Below are 18650 nucleotides of genomic sequence, written 5' to 3'. Positions count from 1 at the left end.
CCACAATCCCTTAAGGAGGCTGGGAATGATGGGATTACAGTTCTACCTTCTCTTTCCAGCCCTTCAACCCTGTCAACATAACAGCTGGGAATGATGGGGTTTACAGTTCCACCTTCTCTTTCCAGCCCAATCAACCCCACAATCCCTTAAGGAGGCTGGGAATGATGGGATTTACAGTTCCACCTTCTCTTTCCAGCCCGATCAGCCCCACAATCCCTTAAGGAGGCTGGGAATGATGGGATTACAGTTCCACCTTCTCTTTCCAGCCCAATCAACCCCACAATCCCATAACAAGGCTGGGAATAATGAGGTTCAAGTCCCTTTTTCACTCTCCTGACCTATCATCCCCATATCTGGGGCGGGAGTGATGGGAGTTGGCCGTCCGATCTCTCTGAAGGGCAGCCAGAGCTAGAAGGGCTAGAAGGGCTGTCCCCCCCCATCCCCATGGTTGCTAGGAGACGCGCTAGGCCCGGGCCTCGACCACACTGGACTTCCCCAAGGAGGCCTGGAAGGCGAAAAGCCCCGTGGCGGTCACCCCCGCGCTGCCTTCCCGCCGGGGCCGCTCACATTTTCGTCTCCCGAGAGGTCCCCGGGGTTGCTGTTCTCGTCGCTGCTGAGCTTCTGCTTCTTTGTCGGCATTTCGCTTCCCGCCGCCGCTTCAGGCGCCTCGCTTCTCCCGCCGGCTCCACGCCTCCTCTCAGACATCTTCCCCGCCCCTCGCGCCCGACCGTAAAGCGCGGGCGAGGTAGCCGCCGCCCACGACCCCGCGGCGAGACACGAAGACCTGCGGGGCGCGCTATATAAGCTCTTCCGCCGTAAAGCGAAAACGGCTTTCGCCTCTTCTGCTGTCGCAAAGCCAAAGGGAAGGGGGGGGGAACTAGAAGCCACACTGTCGGAAAATGTGCAAGGCGGCCCCGTGCGCGTGCGCAGCGGCCTCGAGTAGGCGGGCCGCCAGCGGGCGCGCGGCCCTTTCGCCTCACGCCGGGTTTTTGCGCGCCTGTTTCTTCTTCGCCCAATTTTAGGGCGTTCGTGGCTTCGTTTTGGAGGGCTGCTTTCAAAACAAAGCGTTTATTTTAGGGCTCAGAAAACACAAACCCCTGGCCTGTATTTGTAGGGTTTATTTTTTGGGAGGACTTTTTTTTTAAAAAAAACCTAAGTTGGAGAGCAGCTCTTTATAGTTCTTAATTTACAAAAAAAAGAAGAGGAAGAGGAAACAACACTTCTGCGGAAAGAATCCAGAGAAAGAAATATTTTGGGAAATATTAAAAAGGCAGAATATATTTCCCCAAAGGATTTTAAAAGCAGAAACCAACATCCCCCCTCTAAAGTCTCTCTGACCCAAACAAAAACCAGGCCTGCAGAAATGCAGATGTGATAATCTTGCCAGGAAGATTGGAGCCAGGAAACTGGGATTACAAAGACAAAGATCCCTAGAATTAACAATCCCTCATACCAAAAAATCCAATAATCATCAGCCACAGCCCCAGGGAAGCAGGATATGACCTTTGGGACATAATAGGATTAACCCACCACCATCAGAATACCAGAATATTCAGGTCAAAATTCATGCCACAGGAACAACTCCAAACAAAAGCTCAAGAAGGTGTAAAAACCACCACTCCATACTACATGTGATCAGCTTTTCCAGAACCATCCTTCTGTCTGGCTCTCCAATAAACTACAACCTTCTTTCTAAAGAAGTCTCCATTTTGTTTATTCCCAGCTTGGACTGGACCCTGATGAAGATTTTTCTTTCAACACTGCCATCTGCTAAAATAGCTGTAAGGCCATCAAACATCCACATTTCCCTATCCCAGAATTCCAAATACAGTGTGAACGTCTGGCTGACTGTGAGAAACCATTTTATTAAACTTCTATGCAGCCAGTCTCTCAACAACTGTGGGTGGCTCGCAACAGTCAAAGAAATTATAATAAAATCAGTAAAAAATTTAAAAAAAGATAAAAGATGGCAAGTGCAATGAAGTAGGAATCTAATCTGACAGGTGTATTTATTATCTGTCACATTTCACAGGGTTGAAAGGAAAATAGAAAGTATTAAGTATGTTTGCCACCTTGAATTATTTATAAAAATAATAAAGGCAGGATATAAATAAATAAGTCTCCTTCACTGATAGAAACCTTCAAATTATTCAGTTAGAAACAATTATTAAGAGTACCACAGACCATAAAACAACCAATCAATCTATTCTGGTCTATCCAAAAGCTAACTGATCCCTTGAGTTGACAATCCGCAAGGACAAACTTGGTTGTTTGTGGTATGTGATGTTGCCTACCCGTGGAAGAATAAAAGCAGCAAAGTCTAAATTCAGCTCGAGAGACTTGGTGAAGAAAGCCTTTGAATTTTGTTCCAGCATGTGTGGAAAGTGGTATCAATTGAAAAAAAAGATTTTTTTAGTTAGTCCTTGATTTATGACTGTTTGCTTGGTGACCATTCAAAGTTCCACTAGACCCATCTGGGGGGGCACTTATGACCCAGATTTTAAGTCCCAACATTTGACTGCACTCTGGGAGCTTAGCTGTTTGCAGCATCCTGCGATCATGTGACCGCATTTTACAAAAATCAGCATTTACTCTTGGTTTTCAGCAAAGCCTCCCCATAGCAAACCATTGTGGGAGGACAGCACACACACACCAGAGAAAGAAATATTTAGAGAATATTCAAAGGCAGAATATATTTCCCCAAAGGATCGTAAAAGCAGAAAAGCAGGCCCAGTTTTTCTTAATAGCTTCCAGTAGAAACTCAAGAAATCACCTTTCAGAAATGCAGATGTGATAATCCTATTCAGAAAGGTTGGAGCCCGGAAGCTAGAAGCCGATGAGATTAGAAAGACAAAGACCCCTAAAATCTACATACCCCACCCAAACTCATGACCTTTAGGACATGATAGGATTAACCCACCACCATCAGAATACCAGAAAGGCACACTGAAGCTCAGGTCAAAGTTCATGCCACAGGAACAGGAAACAACCTCAAAAGCCCAAGAAGGTATAAAAACCCACCATTCCCAGCTACATATGGTCAGCTGTCCTCTTCAATAAACTACAACCTTCTTTCTAAAGCAGTCTCCATTTTGTTTATTACCAGCTTGGACTCGACCCTGATGAAGATTTTTTTTTCTTTCAACACCATTGTTTTGTTTAGCAACCACAGCATTTTCTTAACAACTGTGGCGTTCAATTTAAGACTACTGCATTCACTTAATGCCCCCTGAAAAAAAGGTGATGAAATCAAATCAGTCACATGATGATCCACTTTAAAATTATCATGAGTTACGACTGTGATGAGCAGACTCCATTATGGCTGTAACTCGACTACCTATATCCATTTTAGTGGTGGCTTCCAGGCATAAGCCTAGACCAGTAGAGCAAGAGATGAGGGATGCTTCCTTAGTAAGAAAAGCTCCGAGGCATTTCTTGCCTGTGGCAAAAGACAAGATGTGTGAGAAGCTACAGCAGGGGTGTCAAACTCAATTTCATTGAGACCCGCATCAGTATTGCGGTTGCCCTCGGGGGGCCGGGTGGGTGTGGCCAGAGTGGGTGTGGCCTACTGGGTGGGTGTGGAGGGAGTGGGTGTGGCCTATTGGGGGGCATGGCCAGCTCTACATTGTTCGCGTCAAGGGTGCCTGTGGGGGCTTGGGCAGGAGTGGGACAGATCTGAGGGTCTCTGGCTGAAGGCAGTGGGACTGGGGCAAGTGCCAAGCCATGGTCCACTGGAGGAGCCTCTCTGCCTGCTGAAACCCCTTCGCCGGAGCCCATCAAGCCAGATATGTGAAGTAGGCGAGGGCCATTTGCTGGCCACTTCCAGGCGATGGTGCATTTCTTCATTCCTCACAAAGGGTGACACCTCCCCAGCATGACCCAGGGTGCGGGGCCAACACGGCAGGGGCTGGTTCCTCGCTATTTCCAGACAGCCTTGTGGAGCTAAGACTGAATGCGTTTCAGCATAGATGGCCACCACAAAATTGTACATTGGCTCCCGACCGGCCTGGGCCAGGGCCAAGACAGCGGGGGCTGTTCTCTCACTGTTTCCAGGATGGCTTCGCGGGCCACATGAAACCACTTCGCGGGCCGCATCTGGCCCCCAGGCCTTGTGTTTGACATGTCTGAGCTACAGTATGTACTGAAAGCAACCAGTTTGGCCTGCACTGAAAATGTGGCAGTAGTGTCCTCCATTACACCTGAGGGCAGAAGGTTTTAGCCAACAAGTTTAAATGGATGCTGCACATTAGCTCCCTGCCATCCACTCCTCTTCACTGCCCTCAAGGCCTCAGTATTTGCTATCTAAATAAAAAAAAAATCTCATAAAGATAGATTTCCTGGCTGTAGCTTGCGGCAGAAGCTGACAAGGCATTGTTTATACTCATAACAATCATAAGGAGGTTTGGGCATGTCTTGTTTAGACTTGGCACAGAATAGGCACCACTGGTCTTTCCTGCATCCACATTGTTTGAAAGGATTGAATAACAAAGTTGGAAGGAACCTTGGAGGTCTTCTAGTCCAACCCCCTGCTCAAGCAGGAAACCCAATATTTTTTCAGTCAAATGGTTGTCCAATCTTTCCTTAAAAACCTCCAGCGTTAGAGCACCTACAACTTCTGGAGGCAAGCATTTCCACTAATTATTAATTGTTCTAATTGTCAGGAAATTTCTCCTTAGCTCCTAGGTGGTTCTTCTTGATTAGTTTCCATCCATTGCTTCTTGTCCTGCCTTCAGGTGCTTTAGATTAGAAAATAGGTTGACCCTCCCCTCTTCTTTGCAGCAGCCCCTTAGATCAGGGGTGTCAAACTGCCGGCCCGCGGGCCAGACGCGTCACCAGGAAACTGCTCTCACCCCATTGCCGGCAATGGAGAAAAAGCTCAGAAACATGTGACGTCACGTGACGTCACGAGTTTGACATGTCTGCCTTAGATACAGGTTCTACAGGCAAGAGGAGAAATGCAAATCCTAGGTGTTTTGTTTGTCTGAGCTAATCTTGTCAGTTTGGCCTTGCCTATTGCGTTGCTTATTTAGGGTTTCTGGCTGTTCTTTATTTATGAATAGTGTGACCCAGTCTTTCTGAATGGATTACAAAATCTCCATTCCTAAATTTTCTGGTTTCTGCTTGAGGCTGTTTTCTTACAGCAGGAAGACTGGGGCTACTTTCTGCCTTTAAGAAGATGTCTCTTCTCTTCTCCTTCAGCCTCTTTTTAATATTAAGAATAAAGAATATTTTATCCTGGGGAGGGGGGGTCTTCCTACATTCAAAAGGCAACTGGATTTTCTTACCTTTTTTTTTTAAAGACATTTCGCTTCTCATCCCAGAAGCTGAAAAAGAGCTAAAGAAGCTTCTTGGGTGAGAAACGAAACATCTTTAAGGAAAAAACAAAGAAAGTCCAGTTGCCTTTTGAAAAGCACCTTTGGGACCCCTTCTATGCCCATCTGGTCATCTGTCCTCCACAGCCTCTGTCACCTGAAACTGACCTTCACCACTGTGGGAATAATCCAGAGAAAGAAATATTTTGGGGAATATTAAAAAGGCAGAATATATTTCCCCAAAAGAATAATGGAGATCTTTAAAAAGGCAGAAACTTCTCCACACACCCCGCCCCCCAGCCTGACAACTCAGCAGAAACCAGCTTTTAGAAATGCAGATGTAATAATCCATTCAGGAAGGTTGGAGCCCTCCAGCTAGAAGCTGAAGAGATCAGGAAGATAAATACCCTTAAAATCTACATATCCCACCCAAACTCTAAGATAGGACATAATAGGATTAACCCACCACCATCAGAATACCAGAAAGACACACTCAGACTCCAAACAAAAGCCCAAGCAAGTATAACAACTCACTCCCTACTACATGTGCTCACTTTTTTTTCCAGAACCATCTTTCTTTCTGGCTCTCCTCTTCAATAAACTACAACCTTCTTTCTAAAATAGTTGCCATGTTGTTTATTCCCGGTTTGGACTGGACCCCGATGAAGACTTTTCCCTCAACACCACCTTCTTGCTCCTTGCTAACCAAAAATGCCCAGCCTAGTCCTTCACAAGGGCATATGAGGCTTCCTTCTGTAATTGAATGTGTGAATGGCCTTGCACAGGATGAGGGGGAGAGAAGCTGCTTAGGAAATGATCAGATAAGAGAGGAAGGGAGCCCCTAATGAATTAACAGTCAGAGGAAGAAATTAGGAAAGACCTGCCCTAATCAAGTAGCAGTGGGAAGTTTGTACCTTCAGACTTAAACAATTCTATTAATGTAGCCTTACAATAATATAGAATTAGCTCCTCTAATTACGGTTCCTGGTTGGTTTACTTGATAAGGCTGACTCAATCTGGCAATTCTCAAGTTTGGTCGATTTTTATTTTCATTTGGGTTTCTTGACTTATAAAAATAGGTCAACAGAAAGTCACCAGCACAATTGTTGATGGGCTAATATTTGAGAGGTAGATTACCATCAGCTGGTATTTTATGAAACTGTACAAGATGACCAAAGAAATGTTTATAAAACACTGAAAGAAGCAAGTTGGAATGTGGAAACCCACACAAGTTGCAGACAACCATCGCATTCCTAGATCTTAATCTACATATTTGCGGAAGGAACAGTTTATAGAAAGATTCAAAGGGATCTAAAGAAATAGGGGGGGACATATCTCTGATCAAGTGCCATGAAGAAATTATACACTGATGTAAAAATAAGAAATATATATATATATATATGGATTTAGATATGGCATCAAGAGGTAGAGTTCTTTGAAAACCAGTATGTGAATTTTCTAATTCTTGATTAAAAAAGAAACTTATACTTCTTGGGAATACACTGAAATTGAAACATAGATAGAAAGAGACAGTTTGTTAAGACTACGTAAGTGGTTCTTTATATTTGTTGTAAACATGGAATAGAGCAGTAAACTTAGATATCTAGTTTGTGCTGCTTTTTTTAATGTTTCTTGTGAGGCAACAAAATGTAAGAGAATGATGTTTCTACTTACTTAAAAGCAGCCAAAGGTAAACCTGGAGCTGAAGAGGAAGAATAAAGATATACAAGTAGCTCTCAACTTACGAACATTTATAATCACTAGTAAGTCTCAATGTTTGTCATCACCTTTTTTCACGGTATACTGACTAAAAGTGTGAATGCTGTTCAACGTCATAGGGGTACCAGTGTACTAGGTTTAAGTCTACGAACCGTTGACCGCACATACATACTGCCAACGTCACAAGGTCCCCAGTGCACTAGGGGAAAACACTGGAAGACTGTTCGTTTTAGTTCGGAGGAAGCCAGATTCCTTTAACAACCGTGTTACTAACTTAACAACTGCAATGATTAACAACTTAACAACTTAACAATTTAACAATTGTGAAAGGTCTTAAAATGGGGCAAAACTCAATAACTGTCTTGCTTAGCAACCAAAATTCGGGGTTCAATTGTGATCATAACTGAAGGACTACTTGTACTGTATGCCTTAATTAGAATTTGTCATTTCAGGCTCATAAGAGTAATTTTGGAAACATCTGGCAATCTTTTTTTTTTTTTCAAAAAAGTCGTACTTAATACCTCCTTCTTTTTTCTGCCTCTCACAAGGCCCCCTCTAAGGCACAATTATAACAGGATATAAATACTAAAGCTCCCGGAAAATATTTATGGAGAGGCCTCTTTGTGAAGAACGCAAGCCATAGCATAATATTGTGAGGTCTTGATCTCCTTCGGATGTGATTCAAAAGGAGACACATTAATTGCCCAGCTGTTCCACAGCAGTTTTGTAAACTGCTACCTTACTTCTGAAATCTTCTTCGTTGGGGGTCTGCGATGGCTTTTCAGGATCTACCGTATCTTTTCAGGTCTGAGTAAAAAAACTGGCTCATCAAAATCAAAAGAGGATATATGAGGCTACCGTCTAAAATAGACCCATCAAAGATGTCACCCAACTTCCCACAAAGGCTGATGGTACCCAGATTCTTATATCAGGGCTTGGCTGACTCTTATTCCAGTGACCAGGGAGACGCTGCAAATATTTAGGGTTCGGGCACTCCAGTTCAAATTGTATGTTTCAGTGTATCCCCCCCAAACAGACACAATTTCCACATGGTGCAAAGTTAAACATAGCACATTTCTGCAAATTTGAATACCTGCTTATACAGATGGTCCTTGAGAATAGAATAGAATAGAACAGAACAGAACAGAACAGAATAGAATAGAATAGAATAGAATAGAATATCTATGGCATTTGATGGTGAGTCAATTGATGGTGAGACGGATGCCATATAAATTTAAACAATAGCCCAATAAAGGCTGGTAGGACAAGTTGTCACATATAAACAGCCCTCAAACTTCACTCCCCCATGCACTGATGATGTTATCAAGCCAGTTTCGTTGACCACCAGAAGCCATTATGACTGACGTTGTCCTATTTGAGTCTCATCAGATATAAATACCCAGATGTTATTCTTTGGGATTGAAACCTTTCAACTCTACTGGAACTCATAGAGCAACTTTAGATGATTATATTGTGTGCATTAGCTTTGGAGCTACACAGGAAGAATTTATCTGGATTGTATATACAGTTCACTTTCTAAATGTCTACTGAGATTCTCAGTCATTCAAGTCATGGTTGTCCCAAAGGTGCTTTTTCAGGAGGCAACTGGACTTTCTTGTTTTTCTTTGAAGACGCTTTGCATCTCATCCAAGAAGCTTCTTCAGCTCTGACTAGAACAGGGGTAGGCAACCTTGGCTCTTTTATGACTCGTGGACTTCAACTCCCAGAATTCCTGAGCCAGCCATGGTCCACGAGTCATAAAAGAGCCAAGGTTGCCTACCCCTGGACTAGAAGGTGGGGAATGGAAGGATTTATATTCCTTGCAAATGACCAGCTGTCTGCAAGGAATATAAATCCTTCCATTCCCCACCATCTAGTCAGAGTTGAAGAAGCTTCTTGGATGAGAAGTGAAACATCTTCAAAGAAAAACAAGAAAGGCCAGTTGTCTCCTGAAAAAAAGCACCTTTGGAAATCCACCTTCCACCTTCTGAGCAGTGAATTTTTTTATTTCTTTGAATTTTTTTATTCCTACACCAAATCTGGAGACCCACCCATATCACTCAGAGAGCGAAATATAGGTGCTATGGGTAAAGCAGAGTTTTAAAGGATTTTGCACCCATTGTTTTGAGTCATTGTATGTATTGGAAATGATGTTTTCAGCCACACTGAGTACCAGAAAACACCAGGTGGTCAGTTAAAATAGAGAAATGTCCCCACCCCAAGAGTTATGTACAGGTAATCCTTGACTTATGACTTATGACCGCAATTGAGTCCAAAACTTTTGTCGCCAAACAAGACAGTTTATAAAGTGAATTCTGCCCAATTTTGCAACCTTTCTTGGCACAGCTGTTAAGTGAATCACTGCAGTTGTTAAGTTAGTGAAACAGTTGCTAAGTGACACTGTTTTCTCCATTGACTTTGTTTGTCAGAAGGTTGCAAAACATGATCGTGTGACCCCGGGATACTGCAACTGACACAAATACATGCCGGTTGCCATGTGTCCAAATCTTGATCCTGTGACCGTGGGGATGCTGCAACAATCATAAGTGTGAAAATCGGTCATGTCACTGTTTTCATTGCAGTTGTAACTTCCAATGGTCACTAAATGAACTGTTGTAAGTCGAGGATTATCTGTACAGTATATAGGGCAGGGGTAGGCAACCTTGGCTCTTTTATGACTCGTGGACTTCAACTCCCAGAATTCCTGAGCCAGCCATGCTGAGGGGAAAGGGAGAGGTTTCCAAGCTGAGCCATGCTGGCTCAGGAATTCTGGGAGTTGAAGTCCACGAGTCATAAAAGAGCCAAGGTTGCCTACCCCTGATATAGGGGGATGAATAAGGTACATCAGGATCCCTTTTCCCCCGAGAGCTTAAGGAGATGTGCATTGTATATGTACCATTCTGATAGTTACCAAGTCAGGCCACGAAACGTTCAAAGGAAGAAAAGCAAATTGAGATAACAGCAAGAACTCAGCAATCCCGTTTTGAACTAGATATATCCTCCACTATCGCAACCGTAAAATGTGAATTGACTTTTTCACCGTTTCATCTACGGCTTCTGTTTCCCAGATTTGACCATTTGAGGAAGAGGAGGGACTTCTAGCTCTGCTATTTATTGGTCTCCCAAATCTTGGCTTGACTTCAACATTTCCCTGTAATTTCCACTTCTTGATGTTTGTCTCAGCTGAAATTTCCGGCTAAAAGCATCAGATATTTTTTTTAAAAGATTGACAAGGGTGAATTATTTTCATTATTAAATGGTCTGAGAGCAAAGAAGCCAACGGGGAAGATGCATTTTGAAATTTACTCAGCATGATCCTTAGGTAGGTTAGCTTGGAAAAGCTAATTATTTCATAGGCTCAGCAAGAAGGCTCAGCATAATATTTTGAGACATGGAGCTGAGGTAACATAAGGCCACTATGATATAATCAAGGGCAATATTGGAGTTTTCACAGCCTTCTGGGGCCATGTAAACACCAGCTGAGGAAAGATTAGAAAATGGATGTACTTAAGTGAACATCTTTTTCGTAATTCTAATTCTAATGCAATATGTCACATGGAGGCGGTGGTAGTTCCTGTCAGTCTTCATTGCTAACCTCGGAGGGGGGAGAGTCTTCATCATTGGGTCTACTAACCCAAATAAGAATGAATAAGCTATAACAGTGATGGCGAACCTTTTAGAGACCGAGTGCCCAAAAACCAGCCCCTCCCCATCCTGCCTGCTCCGCCCCTCCCCCCACTCTCCCCCACCCCCTGCTCTGCCCACCCGCAGGGCCACTCACCGCCTCCACGGCCCACTGTAGATCACCCAGATGGCCCAGCAGCACAGTGGCGGCTACGCCCTTCACACGCACCCCGCAGCATCAACTGCGCGTAACTGGGCGCGAGAGTGGAGACTTGTCCCCGCTGCCCAGCTGCCATGTCCTTGGTTGCACTGCTCCACGTGGGCTGTGCCCGGGGGCGACTCTCCTCCAGGGGGGCTACTGGTGAGGAGAGGGCCACAAGGGGAGGCGGGGCTGGGGTGACTGCACGCGTACCCACAGAGAGGACTCTAAGTGCTGCCTCTGGCACGCATGCCATAGGTTCGCCACCACTGAGCTATAAGAACAGAATAACAGAATTAGATCCTGGAGGTCTTTTGGTCCAACCCCTGCTCATGCAGGAAATCCTATACCATTTCAGACAAATGATTGTCCAATCTCTTCTTAAAAACCTCCAACAATGGAGCGCCCGTAAGCTCTGGTCGCAAGCTATTCTGCTGATTAATTGTTCTCATTGACAAAAAATCTCTATGTCTAGGTTGGATCTCGGTTTGATAAGCTTCTACCCATTGCTTCTTGTCCTGCTCTTAGGTGCTTTGGGGAATAGATCAACCCATTCTCTTCTCTAGTAGCCCATCCAATATTGGAAGACAGTATTGGTAGTAGAATTTATTCTTAGAATCATCAATAGGATCCACCTTCCTTTAAATTTCAGAGCAGTGGAAATCATGAAAATCTTGAACATAAGGACCATGTCAAGAGTGAAAATCTGGCAGCTATGTGCCTTCTTGTTTTCATCTTAACATTAGATAACGGGGAGAAGGGGAGATGAGGTTTCAAATGGGTTAGTTAGAGAAATGAAACCTCTCCAGTTCTGCAGACATTTGCTGAGAAAAGATGTATGGAAACTTTTCAAGGCTATTCTAACCCAGTGGTCTTCAAACTTGGCCTTTTTATGACTTGTGGACTTCAGCTCCCAGAATTCCTCAGCCAGCATGCCTGGCTGAGGAATTCTGAGAGCTGAAGTCCACAAGTCATAAAAGGGCCAAATTTGAAGACCCCTGTTCTAACCTGTGTGAAGAAGATAGCTGACATTTCTCATAACAACGAGAATTTGTTTACATGAGCTATGTGGACATCCGGGAAGGTTGGCTGGGAATGTCATTGTTATATGCTTTGATTAGATGTCTTGGGATTTTAGAGTTAGTTTTCCTTCACCGTCCTATACCATGTCATGTATTCAATAACCAGTAAGATTTTCAGAAATGAAAGAAATCCTGGACTTTATTTGGATATTCGAGCTGGAGGTTGACATTAAACTAACTCTCATAAGTTTTTGTTAGACTTCTCATAAGATATTGTTAGAAGAAAATTCTGGTTTGTTTTAGGTAAGGTTCAAAGAACACGAGACAACTGCATTTTGAATAGGGATTAAGTATACGAGACAGTTTGTGTGTTTGCTGTGGTCTGATGGGTATGCTAAGGAAGCAGAAGACTTCTGCTTTGCACCACCCACACCTGAGAAACCTGTATATTATTTCTGCAATCTGTTCTACCTACAAAGAAGGTGGTGCTTTTGAATATGCCCACTGTATTTCATCAGCAAAAAGTCCTAGGTAGGGTTTTGTTGAAGGAAAAGTCTTCATCATGGTTCAGTCCAAGCAGGGAGTAAACTACATGGCGACTGCTTTAGAAAGAAGGTTGCAGTTTATTGGAGAGGAGAGCCAGACAAGAAGATGGCTCTGGAAGAAAAGAGAGCGAGCACATGTTGGGAGTGGGTTTTTATACCCTCTGGGGCTCTTGAGATTGTTTCCTATTCGTGTTTGAGGCTTTATATTTCCTGTGTCATGTATTTTGACCTGTGTCCCTTTGGAATCTATGGGTTAATCCTATTATGTCCTGTTTTAGAGTTTGGGTGGGGTATGTAGATTTTAGGTGTCTTTGTCTTCCTAAGCTTCTAGCTTCAACCTTCCTGAATTATTTACATCTGCATTTCTACAGAGCTGGTTTCTGCTTGAGGGAGGGAGACTTGGGGCTATTAAGAAAACTGGGCATGCTTTTCTGCCTCTTTAAGATCCTTTGAGGAAATACATTTTTCTGCCCTTTTAATATTTCCTTCTCTGGGGGGCTGACTTCCCACAGTTTCAATAGTTGACAATTAAAGAAGTATTTTCCAGAACAGAAACAGCATCCCTGAGTCCTCACTTGCACTTTTAATTTTGCAGAGAAAACACTCGTTGGGCCCCATCTGATGGGAAAAGAACAGACCCAGCTCAACATGATAAAATGATAGGGTTGTTTTAGCTGAAATTATGGCAACAAGATATAATCCAGGAGAGAGCAGATGCTCTTTTTTTTTATCCTGTCCTAATGCCACTTAGTTTCAGGGATTGCCTCATATATATATTTAGAACTCCTGCCTTAAATTCTTTGCCTAATTCTTAGGATAAGACTGCACACGTTCTGTAGAATGGCAAGGATCCAGTGGCCATCTTTAATCCTGTCCTTGGCAGAGTGATGCCGCTGTCACCCTTGCAATTGTCATTAAGTTAGAAAAAAACAACAGGAAGCCAAGGTTATTATGAATATTTGCCAGCGCTGGAATGCAGTCCATTCTGTGGGAGGAAATATAGCAGATCTGTTTCATATGCCAGCAATGTTGCATAGAGTGTAAAGGATAGGAAATGGAACATAACACTTCTATAATGGCTAGGGAACCCTGGAAAATTGCATCCTACTAGAAATAATGAGAAATAAGGGGCTTATTTGCACATTATGTAAGTGACAGAAAATAATATTAAAGGAGCTCCAAATGCAATATTCTGTTAGTGTACAGCAATGACTTCGAAATACTGTAAAACAAAAATTTCCCATAGCTGAGAATATATGCAGCTCAGAGTTGAACTGTGGATCATTGGTGCTCTCTGAGCTTGGTTGTTTGCTTGCAAACCTTTCATTACCTCACTAGGTAACATAATCAGTGTGAGTGAACGTGCGGTTTGCTCTTTGTTTATACAGTAGCTCTTCCTGCCAGTGTTAGTGGGGTGTGGTTTTCTCCTTGGTGGTTCCTTGATAAGAGTGTTGTTTTCTGCTTGTTTGTCTGGTGTTAACCTACTACAATCAACAGGAGCTACGAAAAGGATAACATTACCATACATCAAACCATCTCAGAACTACCATCCACAAAACTACCATCAGACTATTACAGCTGCACAGCATCATCGTACCACGCAAACCAAATACAGATAGTCCATGACTTACAACAGTTCATTTAATGACTGTTTGAAGTTGCAACGGCACTGAAAAAAGTGTCCCATGACCGTTTTTCACACTTACATCCGCACGGTCATGTGATCAGAATTCAGACACTTGTCAACTGACTCATATTTATGATGATTGCTGTGTCCCGGGGTCACCTTTTGCGACTTTCTGACAAGTAAAGTCAATGGGGAAGCCAGATTCACTTCACAACCGTGTTACTAACTTAACTGCAGTGATTCGCTTAACGACTATGGCAAGAAAGATTATAAAAGGGAGCAAAACTCACTGAATAACTGTCTTGCTTAGCAACGGACATTATGGGTTCTATGGTGGTCATAATTTGAGGACCGCCTGTAAAACCCTCCATGACATCTTAAGTAAATCAAAAGGCCCAGGAACCCAGGAAGAAGAAACAGGAGTCATCCACAACATATTGTAAATGTAAGGACTATAACAGCCAAAAGACTTAGAGCAAGAGAAAGAATTTTTCTCAAACACAGGGAATTTTGTAACACCAAACCCTGGCCTCTGGAACAGAAATTCTGCGTCTTTTAAGTACAGTAACTGGTTCTGTGACCTGAATAATTCTGAAAACTGACATTATGACTTAAAACACTGAGGGATTGTATCATCTCTTCCCCATGCCAACCCTATGAAGTGGGAGGAAGTGAAACTGGCATTTTTCTCTTAGTTATGTCCCATGTTTGCAGTACAGTCAGGTTCTATGGTTTCATAGGAAGATGCAAAGAAAGAAGAAGATTTGAGATGGCAACAAGATGGTGACACAACACCCTAACCATGTCACCTTGTGGGGGGGGGCTAGAAAAAATGGCTCCCAATAACTGAAAATGAAAGAAAGTAGTGCGGCTTGCATGCTACGCCAAAAAATAGTAATCATCATTTTTTCCTAGTTGCAAGTAAATCCGTTCAAAATCAGAAGGAAAATGACTCAACTTTATGACCAGCAACAGTGGTCATAAGAAAGGCAGAATCAGGGGACAAGGCAGAGCTGTTTTCGAAATAGAACATAAACTTATGCAGAAATGCCCTTCAGAGCTACAGCCTTTTGCACACAAAAAGATAATTCAAAGAAATTTTAGCCACATCTTATTTCTCGTGACCTAGTTTTCGATGTCTAGAATTTCCCACTGGGGCCGTTCAGTAAGAGTGAAGTTGTTCTGCCAGAAAAAAAATACAGTACACTGTGCGATTCAACTTGCAAGCATAGCTCATTTTCAGGCCCTAAACTAATTTTTTAGTGCTGTATAATGAATTTATAGCATGCGGCTCATGTTTAAAACATGGGAATATTTTCCCCATATTCCTATGATGTTATTTGTCATGATTCTTGGGCTTTTTTCATGGAGGGAACATCAGCAAATTTGGCCTTTTCCCCCAAAATGTAGACTTTTGGAGAGCCAGTTCAGTTAGGTTAAGGAACAAGGCTACAAACCAGGAGCCTGTGAGTTCTAGCTCCGTCTTAGCCATGAAAGCCAGCTGGGTGACTTGAGGTCAATCACCAGGAGATGGTGAGTTTTAGTCCTGACTTAGGCGTGAAAGCTGTCTTGGTGACTTGAGGTCAATCACCAGGAGACTGTGAGTTCTAGTTCCATCTTAGCCATGAAAGCCAGCTGGGTGATGGTGACTTTTAGCCAATCACCAGGAGACTGAGTTCTAGTCCTGCCTCAGGTATGAATCGGTCGACCTACTGAACTTCAGTTAGTGGTCCTTTAACACTCAAAATCAGGACGGAATCTGTACTTTCGACAGAACCACTAAACTTCAGTTAGTGGTGGAGATTGTGAGTTCTAGTTCCATCTTAGCCATGAAAGCCAGCTGGGTGATGGTGACTTTTAGCCAATCACCAGGAGACTGAGTTCTAGTCCTGCCTCAGGCATGAAAGCCAGCTGGGTGACTTGAGGTCAATCCCTCTCTCTCAGCCTAACCTACCTCACCAGGTTGTTGTTATGGGGAAAATAGGAGGAGGAAGGTGTGTTGGATATATTCACCACCTTGAGTCAGTTATAAAAATAACAATGGCGGGATACAAATAAATAAAACTGGAGGACGTTTGCATAAACCAATCCTATGTGGTGATATACAGGGTCACTTTGAGTTCTAGATCAGTGGTTCTCAACCTGTGGGTCGGGACCCCATTTGGGGTCGATCGACCATTTCACAGGGGTCACCAAGCAAGGCTGTCCGCCATTTTTTTTGTCTGCCATTTTTTCCCCCTTTTCCGGCGGGTGCCTTACCTCCCTTGGGCTGGGCCAGCTGGTGGTCGGCCTGCTCCGTCTCTGCCGCTTGCCAGCTACGCCTCGGCCAGCGCAGGGGGCGGAACCAGGCATGTGCGGCGCTCCCGGGCAGGGAAAGTCCTAGACTTACGACCGGTTGGGTAGTCCTCGACTTACGACCGGTTTAGTCCTTGACTTACGACCGGTTTAGTCCTCGACTTACGACCAGTTGGGGTTGCAGCATTAAAAAGGTTGAGAACCACTGTTCTAGATTTTCTGAAGCTATTGAGAGCTGCTGTTCCGTACTGCCCCAGTCTCTTACTTCAAACTGTGAGAAAGTAGTGGCCCTTTTTCCTCTGAGCAAATCAACATGAAATGGAATAAACATACATATCTGTTATTATCTCTAGAACAGGGGTGTCAAACTGCCAGCCCTGTGGGCTGGATGCATCATAGCGAAACCGCGCCCACCCCATTGCGGGCAATGGGAAAAAAGTCACGATACGTCGCGACATGTGACGTTGCGAGTTTGACACCCCTGCTCTAGAGCTAATGCATAGATAGAGCTGTATGGTGTAAAAATATTTTACAGCAAGGAAAAAGAATGCCACGTATGTGCTATATGATCCTGTGATTGCCATCTGCAATCTTCTCTGCCAGCTTCCCCAGAAGGTCAATGGGGAAGTTGGCGGGAAAGTTGCAAGCTACTCAGAGGACTCCCCACTTTTCTCCGAGAAGTGGCTGAAAGAACTGCCTGCTGAAGGCAGCTAAGGTCCTTCAACAGGTTGCAGAAACTCCCCACTGAAGGAGTTCCCTTCTGTGTACAGAGGGGAGTTGAAATCCTTCAAAAGGCAACTCTTTCAGGCAGCCTCCAGAAATGAGAGGGAGCTGAAATCCAAGCAGAGAGCAGAGAGGCAGCACTGTAAGGTAAGGAATGTGGGATTCTCAAGCAGGTGTGAAGGCCCTGGATAGGCCAGAGCAGGCTGCACACAAATGTCTCTCTGCTCAGGGGCTAAAAATCCCACTTGGATTTCAGCAGGGAGGATTTTCAGCTCTTGAGCACATCCCCCCTTAATGTCCTCCCCCCTTTTGAAGCACCATATGCTGCTTACTTGGGATTCCGTCACTTAATGGATGGATCAAAAATATGAAATTGCTTACTGGATTGATGTTATTGAGTAAAGTAGTCACTTAATGACCGTTTCATTCAATGACAAAGATTCCGGGTCCCATTTGTGTATAACCTTTTGCCAAGGAAGCATTTGTTGTACAAAGGTAGTCCTCAACTTACAACCACAACTGAGCCCAAAATCTACTGTATGTTGCTCTCTAAAACATTTGCTGAATTTTGCCTCATTTTGTGACTTTTCTTGCCACCGTTGTTAAGTGAATCACTGCAGTTGTTAAGTTGGCAAATCAGCTGTTATACGAATCTGGCTTCCCCATTGACTTGGCATGTCAGAAGGCTGCAAAAGGGGAAATCACATGATCCCGGGACACTGCAACAGTCGTAAGTACATGCCAGTTGCCAAGTGTCTGAATTTCGATCACGTGACCAGGGGGATGCTGCAGCGGTCGTTAGGTGTGAAAAACAATCAATGCCGTTGTAACTTCAAACGGTCACTAAATGAATGGTTGTAAGTCGAGTACTACCTGTACTATAAAACATGACTCTTTTTGTCCATGTAGCCAGCCAGAGGGCTTTGGTCTCATGTGCCTGTCTTCCCATTTAAATTCTGAATCAGTATGGTTGAATTATGGATATGTCACATGGGACTGCTGACAGAATGTTGTTTCTGATTCAAACCTCTCCCAACAGCGCTTTTCAAAGCAATCTTCGCAGAGTTGTTTTTCATCTGTTGTTCTGCACAATCCAGATGTTTTTCCAAAAGTTACTGCTTCAGCTGCAGAAAAGTGACATTTTCTATAACACATAGATGGCAGCTTCTTGTTGCTCTGAAATACAGGTACAACGGTTTGTTTAGTGACCGTTCGAAGTTACAATGGCACTGAAAAACGTGACTTGTGACCGTTTTTCACACTGACGACCGCTGCAGCATCCCTAGGGTTACGTGATCAAAATTCAGTCGTTTGGCAACTGGTTTATATTTTTTGACAGTTGCAGTGTCCCAGGGTCATGTGATCACCTTTTGGGACCTTCCGACAAGCAAAGTCCATGGGGAAGCCAGGTTTACTTAACAATGGTGTTACTAACTTAACAACTGCAGTGATTCACTTAACAACTGTGGCAAGAAAGATTGTAAAATGGGATAAAATTCACTGAATAATGTTCTCTCTCTTAGCAACAAAAATGTTATGTTCAGTTGTGGTTGTAAGTAGAGGCCTGTAAGATGGTTACTCCAT

The 18650-nt window shown here is 43.6% G+C and overlaps 1 protein-coding gene across 1 annotated transcript in view; it reads right to left on the bottom strand.

Moving 5' to 3' along the window:
* LOC107295623 (polycomb protein EED-like) overlaps positions 1–705 on the bottom strand; it is a gene marked incomplete at its 3' end in the record, with an annotated part of 6079 nt that extends 5374 nt beyond the window's left edge. Inside the window, exon 1 of the mRNA XM_015824940.1 lies at positions 568–705. Within this exon, the coding sequence (XP_015680426.1) occupies positions 568–705 (138 nt within the window). The remainder of the gene's footprint in view (positions 1–567) is intronic.
* Positions 706–18650: the final 17945 nt, after the last annotated feature.

This window comes from Protobothrops mucrosquamatus, unplaced genomic scaffold (genome assembly GCF_001527695.2).
Source record: "Protobothrops mucrosquamatus isolate PMUCROS unplaced genomic scaffold, P.Mucros_1.0 scaffold_197, whole genome shotgun sequence".
NCBI classification, from domain to species: Eukaryota; Metazoa; Chordata; class Lepidosauria; order Squamata; family Viperidae; genus Protobothrops; species Protobothrops mucrosquamatus.
The sequence above is the reverse complement of the archived record's forward strand: the minus strand, read 5'-3'. Positions and strand labels throughout refer to the sequence as shown.